General features: G+C 39.9%; 1 protein-coding gene across 1 annotated transcript; it reads right to left on the bottom strand.

The window, feature by feature from the left end:
• Positions 1-10,465, bottom strand: LOC111141528 (WAP four-disulfide core domain 8). The gene is made up of 4 exons (XM_022494139.1): positions 10,407-10,465; positions 4,340-4,446; positions 882-1,022; positions 1-203 (listed from the first exon to the last, which is right to left on the bottom strand). The coding sequence occupies exons 1-4, from the start codon at positions 10,463-10,465 to the stop codon at positions 1-3; spliced, it is 510 nt and encodes a 169-aa protein (XP_022349847.1).
• Between the last annotated feature and the right edge of the window lie 5,404 nt (positions 10,466-15,869).

Genomic DNA, 15,869 nt, shown 5'->3' with positions numbered 1-15,869 from the left:
CTAATCCCTCGGATTGCCAGGGATATAAATCTTACCAGGTGGTGAGCAAGCCATTTTGCAGGTTGTGATGCTGAGGAAGTTGTTGGCATTCCCGAAGCAGCCTCCATAGATAAACGGTTCACAGGACTGAAGTTTAAAGTCAAAATACCAGCGAAAGATACTAACGTCACACCCTCCTTCTTCTGGGGGTAGCATGCAGGGTTCTGAAGGTGGGATGCAGAGAGGGAAGAACATAAAGGGTAGGAAAAAAGAGAAGGGGTTAGGCTCTCAGCTTTTACGCAGTTCTTAGTAGGACCATACAAGTCATAGAGAGAGCCACTGTAAATAAAAGCTCTAGCCTAGCTCTCCTACAAATATGGAACTGATCTTTGTTCTCTAAGGCCCTGAGCTTTGGGAGGACAAGATTTGTTCAGTGACTGTATCCAAAGTGCCTAAGGCATTATTGTGGTCTGACCCATTCATTTATATATATATCAGAATTTCCTATTATGAGATACTCTTTACTTTGAGACACCAGAAAACCTCTTTGAAAGCCAAAGAGTCTGAAACCAAGCCCAGCATCCAAGCTGACTGAGGTTTATATTTACCATGTGCCAACAATAGTCTCTTGACACTTAGTGAGCATGCAACAAGTATTAGTTGTGTGTGAGTGTTTGAATGTTGGATCAAAGAAGACTGTCATCAGTATTTTCCAGTTGACATCCCTCATGCCTGGACTCATTGTTTGTACTTGAGGGGTGGGAATCTGATTCAAGAACAAGAAAAGCATGAACCCTGACTTCTTGTCCTACCATCCAAGGGAATCATTTGACCAGCTCTGGATGGAGCAGGAAGTAAGACAACTCAAAAGATACCTGTGCCCTCAGCCTGGGGGCTATTACCTTGGAATGGATCCATGCACTTTTTCCCACAGGCAAATGAACAACACTTCATTTGTTTTAGGCAATCCCAATCAGTTGTGCAGAAGTCTGGAACTTGAATCTCACAGATGACCCTTTCTCGGGGGCACACTCCTGCTTTCTCTACAAGAAAGCAACATCCAAATTCAAATTCACATCCTTTGAGAGTTTCAGTTCTCCTCCCATGGCAAAGGTGAATAGTGACATTCGATCAGCCATCTCTTCTACCTTCCACCCTCAGTACCTCTGCTTAAATTTAGGAGCTGGGTCTTCCTCCCACCACTCATAGTTCATTTCGATTGATCTGAATCAGGAATCTGTGCCCAGGTCAACTGAAGGGGAATCATCTCAGATTTCATGGCAGGGAACTAGCTAGGAACCAAGAGCCTTTCCTTAAGTCCAGGAGCTTCTTTCTCCTCTTCAAACTTAATATGTTAATGCCCAATTCCTCTGCCTCCAGAGTCTTAGTTCATAGGGGAAATTAATGAGTAAGGAGGGGTAGAAATACCATGGAAATAGGAGTATAGGAGTCCTGACTCCTGACTTGGGTCCCTGACTCCTTGTGAAATCAAGACCAACCTGGGGGCGCCTGGGTGGCTCAGTGGGTTAAAGTCTCTGCCTTCAGCTTGGGTCGTGATCCCAGGGTCTTGGGATGGAGCCCCACATCAGGCTCTCTGCTCAGCAGGGAGACTGCTTCCTCCACTCTCTCTGCCTGCCTCTCTGCCTACTTGTGATCTCTGTCAAATAAATAAATAAAATCTTAAAAAAAAAAAAGACCAACCTGAGTTCCACTATATACCTTCTCAGTTACCCTTAAAGGGAACAGAAATGGGCAATGGGAGGAGCAGTGTATCACACCTGGTTTGGAGCCTGACTCCAACATGACTAGGTAAGTAATCTTGGGGGAAAAAATGTTTTCCTCCTGAGTCCAACATTTCCCATCTATAAAATGAGAATTATAATCTCTACCTTACAACCTGCTTCTAAGAATTAAGGGGGATGATGCTTACAATGCATTCACCACAGTGCCTGGCACATGGGAAGAGCTTGACAGATATGGGTTTTCTTCCCCCTTTTTAGGGCTTGACACAGCTTACTAATTTCTGAGCTTGTGGGAAGTAGAATTCTAAAGTTGCATCCCCAAGTTGTCTGTCCTCTGGTTATGAATCACACTTGAATTTAGGTGGGCTATGAGGGATTTCATAGATGGAATTAGAGTCCCAAGTTAATTGACCTCAAAATATAAAAATTATCTGACTTAGCCACATCTAAGTTGTTGAAACGTTAAAAAGAAGAGTTTCCCCCCTGACTAATAGAGAAGAGGTAAGATAAATTCCACATGTGAGAGGAACCCAACATGTTATTAGGAGCTTTGAGGACAGAGGGAACTTAGTATCCTGGACTGAAGGTGACCTCTGGAAGCAACCTCAGTGGTACAAGTGCAAGGAAATGATTCTGCCAGAGCCAGTGAGTGTCAATGAGAATCCTGAGTCCCAGATGCGAACTGCACTTTTCGTTGCAAACCTGGATGCTGCCTGCTGAGAACCTGAGCAGAAAATCCTTCGAGACCACACCAGACTTCTGACCAGAGAAGCATGATCCTTTTGGAGACTACTGAGTCTTGGAATTATAGGAGTTCAGAATTGGAAACACCATATTGATCATCAGTATCACTCTCCTAATTTCCAGGTTTTAAAAAAATGAAGTCAGATGGGAAAAATACAGTGAATGAGGAGTGAGTCTAGGAACTCTAATCCATAACTCATTCCAGAAGCCCTGAACAGTGGCCATTGAGACTTTTTGTACTTTCCAGCTTTATTTCTTATTCTTCATACCATGCTTCATACACTCTCCAAAGATGTCTAAGGCTAAGAAGAGTTATGGTTCCTAATTTTGAGTGTACATTGAAAACACCTGTGCATCTTTTAGAAACTACAGACCATGGCCTGAAACAGAATCTCTAGAAAGTGAAGCCTAGGGACTTAATTTTTTTTCTCTCTTTAAAATTTAAATTCAATTCACCAGTGTATCATACATCACTTAAAACTGCCTCCAGTGGGACATGGGGAGATGGAGAGGAGAAGGGAGTTGGGGAAAATTGGAGGGGGAGATGAACCATGAGAGACTGTGGACTCTGAAAAATGATCTGAGAGTTTTGGAGGGGCTGGGGGGTGGGAGGTTGGGTGAGCCTGGTGATGGGTATTATGGAGGGCACGTATTGCATGGAGCACTGGGTGTGGTGCATAAACAATGAATTCTGGAACACTGAAAACAAATTTTAAAAAAATAAAAATTTTTTTAAAAGTCGTAAAAGGAAAAATAAAGTGCCTCCAGTGACACAAAAGCAGGCAGTCGGGCACCATGATGTAGGCCGCTTAGAAATTACTGTTTTAGGTTTGGGCACAGAGAGAGTAAAGCAAATCAAATAGGGACACTTCCAAAGAGGTAAAAAGGCATAGAAATCTTGGGATTATAAAGACAAATGTCCCCTCACTAGTGTAGACTCTAGTCAGTCCTCCCTTCGGCTTCTGAGGCATGTAAACCATTTTTTGGTTTAGCCATTGTACTCCTTGCCCACTGTCAGCTTCAGCTGTCATTTAGAATCCTCCTCTCTCCCAGTCAGCCCTCCTCAACTACTAACCTTGTCTCCATGGTTTCCTCCCTGAATGCACATACCTTGGGCATTCCTCTACAGCTACTGGGGATGTTCCCCAAAGTTCGTATCTCAGCTCTCTTGTCATTACCTGACACACACGTCCTGCATCCATTCCCACCAAGCTAACTGTGATTACCATGCCTCCCTCCAGAACTTTTCTCACTTCCAAGCTGAAGGCACATATCCAACCATGTGGGAACATATATCTGGGAATCTCAAGAGACCTCTATGCCCACATGTATAAATCAGACTTACAATCTCCTATGCTTTAGCAGTGCCTCCCTCTCTCTGCTCCCATCTTCATATTTGGCATCAACAGACCCCCAGGTTCTCATGAGAACCCTGAGATTCACTCCTCCCTCTCTTTCACCCTAGCATCCAGTCAGTCATGTACTTGAGTCAGTTCTACCTCCTCATTTCTCTCCAAGCCCTATGGCTTTCCCTCTTTGCCACCATTTCCAGGTCAGCTCCTGACATCATCCCACCTCTCTCCTTCACTTGTGCAACCACTTCCTCACTGACTTCTGCCCTTGGGCTCCTGCCTAGTGATGACTCACCTTTAAAAAATTAAACTTGGAAAATACACATATCAGGTAAAGCTAGGGAAATAATTTGGAATGAACAGTGAGGAAGAATTTGAAGTTTCCAGGGTGAGTGAGTTGGGCTAGTTCTCTAAAGCCACAGAGGAAGTGACCTCATACAACACAAGTCTTTGTCTCCTTTCTGACCCTCAGTCCTAGGACGGCCTCCTAAGGAGGGGTGGCTGCAGCTTCTCTGAACTCACCTTTGACTTTCTTGATTAGTGATGAAGTGGTCTCCTCCGAAGACAGAGAGAGAAGCAGGAGTGCTACATTCCTCCAGGAGAAGGTAGAACTGTGGAGGGGAAGGTGTTTGTGTGGGATGAGAAGAGGCATGGGGATTAGGCACAAGCGAGACAGAGACACAGACCAGGTGCTGAGAACTGTGACAATGGCCCACCACTTCTCTCAGTTCACAGATGAGGAAACTGAGATGCACAGTGCGTAAGGGGTTTGTCTGAGGTCACGTGGCGAGTAGGGTAGGACTCTCAGGCCCCTTCCAGTGGCTCCACACTCTGCTACAGTACTCCACAGTGTCCCAGCAGGATATTTGCCCCATCTTGCTCCTACATGAGAGGTCACATATGGATGATCACAGGGATTTGTCTGGAATAGTTGCAGGGCTGGTTTGCCCACTGTCATTACCAAGGCAACCCCAGACATGAGTGCACACCTTTTTCTTGCTCCACTGATGACAAGAAACTGATGGTATGAGATTTTTAGGAGGGCCTGGGCATGTCCCACAGGGTCTTAGAGCACCAGGAGCAAAAAAATCCTGGATGACCTCGGGTTAACAAAAGGATTCCTCATATTCCTTCTGGTGTTATTCAAGCTTAGCTTCTGATACTCCCAGAGCCCCCCATAAATGAATGACCCTCCCCTACTCATTCCACCCCCATTTACACATGTCTCTTCCTGGTCCTTATGTACTTTTTAATTTTGTTATGTGAAGAACTGACAATGCCTTGCCGTGTTACCTCTCTCAGACTAAATGCATTTTGAAAACAACAAGAGAGGGATGGAGGCAGAAAGGAAGGGAGACAGAAAACATCATTATGCCCAGGAATGCACCTGTTATTGGTGGAACTTCAGACACTGGGAAAGGGGTAGAGTCTTTTCCAGATCTCCTGAAACCATGTATATATGGCTGCCTAAGAGTAAAGACTTGTGAAAATTTATTCATTTTTGTCTCCAGAATTCTAATCCTGTACCCTCCCCGAATTTTACAACAGTGCCTGACTGTTCAGTAATGACAATTATGGCTCCAAACCCAGTGAGTGACACTGATTTGTGGTACTGGCTTGGCAACTTATCAATGTAGCTATAACCTGGAGCCTCAGTTTCCTCATCTGGAAAATGGAAACCCTACAATGTACTGGGCAGCTTTGCTGTCACTGTGAGGATTAGATGAGATCAGGGGAAGATTATTCATGAAGTGGCATGGAATGGTCAAAAACAGTGCTTGGAATTGGACCTGAGTTCACATCGTGGATCCCCCACTTACCAGCTAGTGGTCTCGGCTCTGCCACTGAACCTCACTGAGCCAAAGTCTTCCTTCCTTCTTTTCTTCTTTCCTTCCTTCCTTCTTCCCTTCCTTTCTTCCTTCCTTCCTTCCTACCTACCTACCTTCTTCTTTCTTTCAATATTTTAGTTTTAACTAGTCTTTAAACTCAATGTGGAGCTTGAACTCACAAGCACAAAATCAAGAGAGCCATACTCTTCCAACTGAGCCAGCCAGGCGTCCCACACCTCAGTTTTCCTTAAGGAAATAGTAACACACCTACTTCATAGACATGGGAATTAATAGAACTATTGTGGAAAGCACAGTGACTACCTAATTAGTGCTTAATATATTTTAGTCAATAGACAAGTGATTTACTGAATACCAAAAAAAGGTATCTATTATCTTTTTAGTTCCTGAATTTCCTGTAAGAAACAAAAACAAAAACTGTGTGTTTCATTATTCTGTTCCCCCAAAAGATTAGCCAAGGCCTTATGGTGTCTTACATTTTTATATCAGATCTCTGTTTTGGTTTGAAGTTTTACACCCATTAACCCAGTCTTGAGTACTCATTGATCATATTAGCTGGTAGTCAATTAGTAGGAAGCAGAGTTCCAGTGGTGCAGGTACAAAGAAAGATGAAGACCAATTGGATTGCCAAATATAATACTGGATATTCAATTAGTATTTTTTAAAAATAAATAGACTTTGATCTAGAGAAGTTTTAAGTATACAGAAAATTTGAGCAGAAAGTACAGAGAGTTTTCATATGCCCCTTGCCATCCAGTTTCCCTATTACTAACATCTTGCATTAATATGGTACATCAGTTACAACTGATGAACTAACACTGATACATTATTTTTTTTTAATTTTTATTTTTTGTTGTGTTGTTAGTCACCATAAAATACATCATTAGTTTTTGATGCAGTATTCTAAGATTCATTGTTTACGTACAACACCCAGTGCTCCATGTAATACGTGCCCTCCTTAATACCCACCACCATGCTCACCCATCCCCCCACCCCCTATCCTCTAAAACCCTCAGATTGTTTCTCAGAGTCCTCAGTTAGTATTTTTAGTAGGAGTATATCCCATGAAATATAAAGACCATAGGCACACTAAAAATGCTTCAGTGTTTATCACACATTCAAATTTAGTTGGTCATCTTATATTTTTATTTCCTAAACCCAGCAACATTAAAACAGAGTGAATTCATTCTGGAGGGGGATTTGTTTGGGCAAGTGACTACAAAACATGGGTCCTGTCGGAAACAGGCAAATGGGTGAGGGGGACTGGTTCAGTGGCTCTGTGGACTGAGACAGACTTGGAAGGCAGAGGCAAGGGTCTTATAGGAACAACAATGAGCCAGGAAAGAAGAGACTGTCTGAAGCCCAAGTTCCACCAGTAATTCACCATGTCACTTTGGGCTACTCCTTTCTCAGCTTGGCCATTTGAAAAATGAGAAGATCAACTCAATCAGTCCTGTCTGTACTGCATGCTGGCATATCCATACCCCAGAGGGCGCAGGAAGATCTCCTAGAGGGTACACAGGCACAGACAGAGTTGAGGTCATGATGTCCTGGTTCTTAAATTCCACATTTACTTTTTCCTGAAGTTGGTCTGCCTGAAAAAGAGCCTGCAGTCTGCCTTTCTCCCTTTCTATTTATCTTTCTACTTATCTTTTAGAAAGTCCTGAGCTGCTTCCAAAAAAGGTAGAGATGGAAGCATATTCCTTACCTTTCTCTTACATGTGTCCAAAGTATAAAAACTGAGTTCCAAGCAAAGGAACAATTTGAAAATGCATTTTCCTGGGGATGCTTCCCCAAGAACAAAGCAAAAAATAGGTGGGTAGGAAACACTTAGGGGTCAGTACCTTGTTTTATTCAGGTAACAAAATCACAGTACATTATTATGCCTTTAGCCCCTCTCCTAGAGTTAGAAATTCCAAGAGCGATGGTACATATCCACATGATGTGTATGAAAATATTCATTTCAATTGAAAAATGAAGTCAGTCTTTTTGTGGGAGAAAATGGTATGATTTGGCTAGCTGAGGATTGACTTTGTCAATTAGTTGATTCATTTAACATTTTTCATAAATATAGTGAGATAATCTGTGGCATCAAAAAAAGTGAATGTATTTAAAGCATACAATAAGATACTTTATAAAATATATAAAGCACTTTATAAAATATATAATATCACAGGTTTATCAAAGTTAATAGTAGTCAAACTTTCCAATATTTATAAAGTGTATCAGATCAAATAAGTTGTCTAAATAAAAGAATACTGGGTATAACTAAGACTATTATTGATCATTTGGTAAATACTGGTAAAGACTTTTTGGAAAACTTTCCAGAAATTAAGAAAACCACTTCTGATTTTTTTTAAAAGATTTTATTTGCTTATTTGACAGGCAAAGATCACAAGGAGGCAGCAAGGCAGGCGGGGTTGGGGGGAACAGGCTCCTCACTGAGCAGAGAGCCCAATGTGAGGCTTGATCCCAGGACCCCGGGATTGTGACCTGAGCAGAGGCTTAACCCACTGAGCCACCCAGGCGCCCCAACCACTTCTGATTTTTGATTAGTATCCTAATTAGTAGGAAACAAATTCTTTTAAAGTATAAGGTTTCCAATTCTTAATTCTTAAAAATTGAAAGGGGGCTAATCAATCAGTTTATTAATATTTAACTTAGATCATTAAAATTTTTTTTATTATAGAGTATTATGTGATTTGGGGCACCATACTACAAGTTCAAGGAACCAAATGACATACCAATAACAAAACTCGTTTTGCAAAGAAAATGTGGTAATATATACAATGGAATACTATGCAGCCATCAAAAGAAATGAAATGAAATCTTGCCATTTGTGATGATGCGGATGGAACTAGAGGGTATTATGCTTAGTGAAATAAGTCAATCAGAAAAAAACAACTATCATATGATCTCCCTGATATGAGGAAGTGGAGATGCAATGCGGGGCATTTAGGGGGTAGGAAAAGAATAAATGAAACAAGATGGGATCAGGAGGGAGACAAACCATAAGAGACTCTTAATCTCACAAAACAAACTGAGGGTTGCTGGGGGGAGGGGGGTAGGGAGAGGGTGGTGGGGTTATGGACATTGGGGAGGGTATGTGCTATGGTGAGTGCTGTGAAGTGTGTAAACCTGGAGATTCACAGACCTGAACCCCTGGGGCTACTAATACATTATATGTTTATTAAAAAATAAAAAAATTATTTAAAAAAAAACAGAAAACAAAAACAAAAACAAATAACAAACAAAAAAACCCCCAAACTCCTTTTGGAACCCAGTACTTACTCATCACTAAGAGACATATTGCTTATAGAATTTTGTTTATCAATAAAATTTCATTAATCAATAATTTCAATGTATCTACTCACATATCCATTATTATTATGTTATTTAAATAAAAAATGGAATGAAGAATCAATCCATAAGAAAACCTTTTATTCCTAGAGTCTTATGGTCCTAGTAAATGAGAAATTAAAATTTCAATCTACACATGTTTTTATTGCATAGAAGTATGAAAAGTTGTGATTAAAATACTCTCAAATATGAAGGAAAGAAATTTTAAAAAATGAAAGACTCTTGAGCATAAGATTATATTGCACTAGATTAAGAGTTTGTGGGTCAGTAGGAATGGAAATATGAATTCAAGGAGAATGAGAATTGCTTTAAAATGTCCCACTTTTAAAGAATTGCTTTCCATGTATTTTTTTTCTGAAGGTATGATTGTGGATATCAAGTTAGGATGGTATTTTGACACCAATGGATTTACTTTAAAAAGTTATGTAGCAGTTTTAACAATATTAATATTTATAACATACTTGCATAATGCGTTTGAGATCCCTTCATATTTTTTTCTGTAAAGGATTATTATTTATTTATTATTATTTATTTAATAATAGTGTTTTAATATTTTTAATATACAAGTTTATTAATATATAAATTTAATATTATTAATATATAAATTAAAATTTTTAAATACCATTTCTTTTGTCTAATTCTTTTTAAATTTCTCTTTTATAATACATAATATTTTAGTATAGTGGTACATATATCTAATTTATAGGTAAGAATATATATATTTAGAACACACTACAAACAATCTTAATATGAATGTACACCAAAATGGTTTGAAATTTTTCCTCTAGTGAAGCCATCAGCAGATTAATGATAGCTGTTGTGTGTTGCCTGGACCTTTTTATTGCTGATTTAGGGTTCATCTTATGAATTACCACAGGTTGTTTATCCATTCACTAGTTATGGACTCTTGGGTTGTTTCCAATTTTGGGGGATTCTGAATAAACCCCCTACAAACATTTTCATATGAATATAAATTGTCATCTCTCTTGGGTAAATACCAAGGAGTAGGATTGCTGGTTTGGGATAAGTATATGTTTATAAGAAACCACCAAAATGTTTTCCAAAATGGCTGTACCATTTTGCATTTCTATTAGTAATATATGAGAGTTCCACTTGCCTCATTGCTAGCATTTAGGATTGTAGATGTGCTATATTAGTCATTCTAATGCATACATAGTGGTACAGTCGCAAGAAATTTTAAGAGATTAAAGTAACTTGCTTAAATTTCTGGGATCCTAAGAAGTTAAGTCACTTAAAATGATGGTGGGGATTTTTTCTTATATCCCAACTGTTCATTTGACAATGTTTCAAACCCAATGGGTTCCTCAGTTCCTGAGCCTGGTTGGTCAGAAGTTTCCCCAGAACTCCATCATAGAACCTACCTCTTTGCCCAGCTTCTCCACGTGGCAAAGATTGCTCTTTGCAGTAAACAGAGGAGCATTTTGCAATCAAAAGGTCTACAGATGGTCAGGAGCTGGGGGAACAGTGTGAATTTCCAGATTACAATTTGGGGAAACTACAGGTAAGGCCCCACTATGATTCTACTACATCCCATGACCCCTGCTGCTCCTTCCACTCCCACCCCATGCCTCAGGTCCTGTTTCCATGGCTGAGAGCTCCTCCCTCACATTTTCCTCCTCCCAATGGCATGGCAGGTCTTCTGCTTGGCTACTCAACCAAGAATGTGCCTTTAGCCTCAGTCACTGAGCAGACCTTGAGGAGAACAATTAGCTCCATGGGTCTCTTTCATACACCTTGCCCTAAATTTAGGCAGAGTAAATAGATGTCTTCTACATAACTCCTATCCAGTGATCAACATTCTGAATCTGAAACTCTCTAAGTGTGGCATGCCAAGCTCGGCATCTCTCTACTGTGTATTCTTTAAATATCTTAAATCTTTCTAACTGTTTCTGTCTTTGACCTATCAGTAATTCAGGAAAGTATGTCAAGGGCTCTCAGTACAAGGACTTCTCAATTTATGTCTGTAATTCCATCAATGTTTGTTTAATATATCTAAATTGTATTGATTTAGATAAATAGAGTTTCTGGTGAATCAGATCTTTTATCATTATATGGTGTCCCCTTTTCTATCCCCAAAATAAACTCATCTTCTAACTCTGTATTGCCTGATATTAATCTAACTATACCATTTCTTTTTAGTTTGCATTAACCTCGACTTCCCCCCCCCATTTTGCTATCAACCTTTCCATGCATTTTTGTTTTATTTTTCAAACAGTGTCAATCTACATTAAAAAAAAATCCAACCTAGTAATCTTTACCAATTAATTGACATTTATAGGCTTTAATGACCTATTTGGGTTCATTTCTACAATCTTATTTTGAGTTTTCTGTAATCGATCCTTATTATTTGCAGATTCCCTATTTGCAAATTTATTTTTTTTTATCAAGCAACTCAATATCAAGAAAACAGATAACCTCCATGTTATTCCTTATGCTCCATAAGTAAGTGAAACCATATAATTGATTCTTTCTGCTTGACTTATTTCACTCAGTATAATCTCCTCCAGTCCCATCCATGTTGATACAAAAGTTGGGTATTCATCTTTTCTAATGGAGGAATAATATTCCATTGTGTATATGGACCATATCTTCTTTATCCATTCATTTCTTGAAGGTCATCTTGGCTCTTTCCACAGTTTGGCAATTGTGGCCATTGCTGCTATGAACATTGAGGTACATATGGCCCTTCTTTTCACCATATCTGTATCTTTGGGATATTAGAGAAGGAAAGAAAAAGTGAATTTGAGGAAATCAGAGGGGTTGACAAACCATGAGAGACTGTGGACTGTGAGAAACAAACTGAGGGTTTTGAAGTGGAGGGGGGATGGAGGTTAGGTGAGCCTGGTGGTGGGAATTAAGGAGGGCATGTATTGCATGGAGCACTGGGTGTGGGGCATAAACAATGAATCTTGGAACACTGAAAAAATGAAATTAAATTTTAAAAAAATTTAAAAACAAAACAAAAAGAAAGAAATAACCTGATTAATAAATGGACAAAGGGGGGCTGCCTGGGTGGCTCAGTGGGTTAAGCCTCTGCCTTCAGCTCAGGTCCTGATCTCAGGATTCTGGGATCGAGTCCCACATCAGGCTCTCTGCTAGGCAGGGAGCCTGCTTCCTCCTCTCTCTCTCTCTCTCTCTCTCTGCTTGTGATCTCTCTCTCTGTCAAATAAATAAAATCTTTAAAAAAAATAAAAAATAAATGGACAAAGGACTTGAATAGAAATTTCTCAAAAAAAAAAAAAAAGTACAAGTGACCAACCATTATATGGAAAGGTGTTCAACATAACTGATCATCAGGGAAATGAAAACCAAATCTACAATGAGATATCTTGTTAAAATGGCTACAAGAGAGGTGCCTGGGTGGCTCAGTCAGTTAAGCATCTGCCTTCAGCTAGGGTCATGATCCCAGCGTCCTGGGATCAAGCCCCGCATCAGGCTCCCTGCTTAGTGGGAAGTCTGCTCCTCCCTCTCCCACTTCCCCTGCTTGTGTTCTCCATTGCTGTGTCTCTCTCTTTGCCAAGTAAATAAAATCTTTTTAAAAATGGCTGCAAGATAACACATGTTGGCAAGGATGTGGAGAAAAGGGCTCTTGTGTGTGTTTGGTGGGAATTTAAATTGGTGCTGTCACTACAGAAAACAACCTGGAGGTTCCTCAAAAAATCAGAAACAAGACTACTATATGACCCAGCAATCCTACTTCTGGGTATATTATGTTCAAAAGGTATGAAAGCAATATCTTGAAGAGATATGTGCACCTCCATGTTCACTGTAGCATTATTCATGATGACCAAGATATGGAAACAATCTAAGTACCAGTGGATGGGTGAATGGATTAAGAAAATGTGATATATATGGATATTATTCAGCCTTAAAAAAAAAAAACCTGTCATTTGCAACAACGTGGGTGAATCTGGAGGATATTATGCTAAGTGAAATAGAGCTACCCTATGACCCAGCAATTGCACTACTGGGTATTTGCCCAAAGACACAGATGTAGTGAAAAGAAGGGCCATAGTGAAAAGAAGGCCCAATTTTCATAGCAGCAATGTCCACAATAGCCAAACTGTAGAAGGAGCCAAGATACTGTTCAACAGACAAATGGATGAAGAAGATGTGGTCTGTATATACAATGGAATATCACTCAGGCATCAGAAAGGATGAATACCCACCATTTGCATCAGTATGGATGGAGCTGGAGGATATTATGCTGAGTGAAATAAGTTAAACAGAAAAAGACAATTACCAGATGGTTTCACTTATTTGTGGAACATAAGGAAGAGCATGAAGGACATTAGGTGAAGGAAGGGAAAACTGAAGAGGGGGACTTCAAAAGGGGAGATGAACCATGAGAGACTCTGGACTCTGAGAATCAAACTGAGGGTTTTGTGGAGGGATGGGTGAGCCTGGTGATGGATATTAAGGAGGACTCATATTGCATGGAACACTGGGTGTTATTAGCAAACAATGAATCATGGAATGCTACATCAAAAACTAATGGATTCCTGTCCCACGTTGAGGTCTTTTATTCATTTTGAGTTTATCTTTGTGTATGGTGTAAGAGAATGGTCGAGTTTCATTCTTCTACATATAGTTGTCCAGTTTTTCTAGCACCATTTATTGAAGAGACTGTCTTTTTTCCACTGTATATTTTTTCCTGTTTTGTCGAAGATTATTTGCCCATAGAGTTGAGGGTCCATATCTGGACTCTCTACTCTATTCCACTGGTCTATGTGTCTGTTTTTATGCCAATACCATGCTGTCTTGGTGATCACAGCTTTGTAGTAAAGCTTGAAATCAGGTAACGTGATGCCCCCAGTTTTATTTTTGTTTTTCAACATTTCCTTAGAGATTCGGGGTCTCTTCTGATTCCATACAAATTTTAGGATTATTTGCTCCAGCTCTTTGAAAAATACCAGTGGAATTTTGATTGGAATGGCATTAAAAGTATAGATTGCTCTGGGCAGTATAGACATTTTAACAATGTTTATTCTTCCAATCCACGAGCATGGAATGGTCTTCCATCTTTTTGTGTCTTCTAATGAGTGTTCTGTAGTTTGAGTACAGTTCCTTTACCTCTTTGGTTAGGTTTATTCCCAGGTATGTTGTGGTTCTTGGCGCTATAGTAAATGGAATCGATTCTCTAATTTCCCTTTCTGTATTTTCATTGTTAGTGCATAAGAAAGCCACTGATTTCTGTACATTGACTTTGTATCCTGCCACATTGCTGAATTGCTGTATGAATCCTAGAGGAGAACATAGGCAGTAACCTCTTCGATATCAGCCACAGTAACTTCTTTCAAGATATGTCTCCAAAGGCAAAGGAAACAAAAGCGAAAATGAACTTTTGGGACTTCATCAAGATCAAAAGCTTCTGCACAGCAAAGGAAACAGTTAACAAAACAAAGAGGGAACCCACGGAATGGGAGAAGATATTTGCAAATGACAGTACAGACAAAAGGTGAAATAAGTGAAATAGAGCTACCCTATGACCCAGCAATTGCACTACTGGGTATTTGCCCAAAGACACAGATGTAGTGAAAAGAAGGGCCATAGTGAAAAGAAGGCCCAATTTTCATAGCAGCAATGTCCACAATAGAACTCCTCAAACTCAACACACACAAAACAGACAATCATATAAAAAAAAATGGACAGAAGATACGAACAGACACTTCTCCAATGAAGACATACAAATGGCTATCAGACACGTGAAAAAAATGTTCATCATCACTAGCCATCAGGGAGATTCAAATTAAAACCACATTGAGATAGCACCTTACACCAGTTAGAATGGCCAAAATTAGCAAGACAGGAAACAACATGTGTTGGAGAGGATGTGGAGAAAGGGGAACCCTCTTACACTGTTGGTGGGAATGCAAGTTGGTACAGCCACTTTGGAGAACAGTGTGGAGATTCCTCAAGAAATTAAAAATAGAACTTCCCTATGACCCTGCAATTGCACTACTGGCTATTTACCCCAAAGATACAGATGTAGTGAAAAGAAGGGCCATCTGTACCCCAATGTTTATAGCAGCAATGGCCACGGTTGCCAAACTGTGGAAAGAACCAAGATGCCCTTCAACGGACGAATGGATAAGGAAGATGTGGTCCATATACACTATGGAGTATTATGCCTCCATCAGAAAGGATGAATACCCAACTTTTGTAGCAACATGGATGGGACTGGAAGAGATTATGCTGAGTGAAATAAGTCAAGCAGAGAGAGTCAATTATCATATGGTTTCACTTATTTGTGGAGCATAACAAATAGCATGGAGGACAAGGGGAGATGGAGAGGAGAAGGGTGTTGAGGGAAATGAAAGGGGAAGTGAACCATGAGAGACTATGCACTCTGTAAAACAATCTGAGGGTTTTGAAGGGGCGGGGGGTGGGAGGTTGGGGGAACCAGGTGGTGGGTATTAGAGAGGCAAGGATTGCATGGAGCACTGGGTGTGGTGCAAAAGCAATGAATACTGTTACGCTGAAAAGAAATAAAAAATTTAAAAAAAATAAAAGGAAAAAAAACTAATGATGTACTGTACGGTGACTAATGTAACATAATAAAAACATTATAAGAAAGTAAGAAAGAAAGAAGTCAGACGCTGAAAGGCAAATACTGCATGATCTCATTTACATGTGGAAGCTCAAAAAGTTGAACTCACAGAAGCAGGGTGTAGATTAGTGGTTGCCAGGGACCAGGTCGTGTGTGTGAAATGGAAAGTGCTTGTCAAAGGGGACAAGCCTCCAGTTATAACATGGGTAAGTTTGGGGGATCCAAAGTGTAGCATAGTGACTGTAAGTAATAATACTGTGTTGTACACTTGAAA

This window comes from Enhydra lutris, unplaced genomic scaffold (assembly GCF_002288905.1).
Source record: "Enhydra lutris kenyoni isolate GAN:26980312 unplaced genomic scaffold, ASM228890v2 scaffoldscaffold6, whole genome shotgun sequence".
NCBI classification, from domain to species: domain Eukaryota; kingdom Metazoa; phylum Chordata; class Mammalia; order Carnivora; family Mustelidae; genus Enhydra; species Enhydra lutris.
This window is presented reverse-complemented; position numbering and strand designations above follow the sequence as displayed.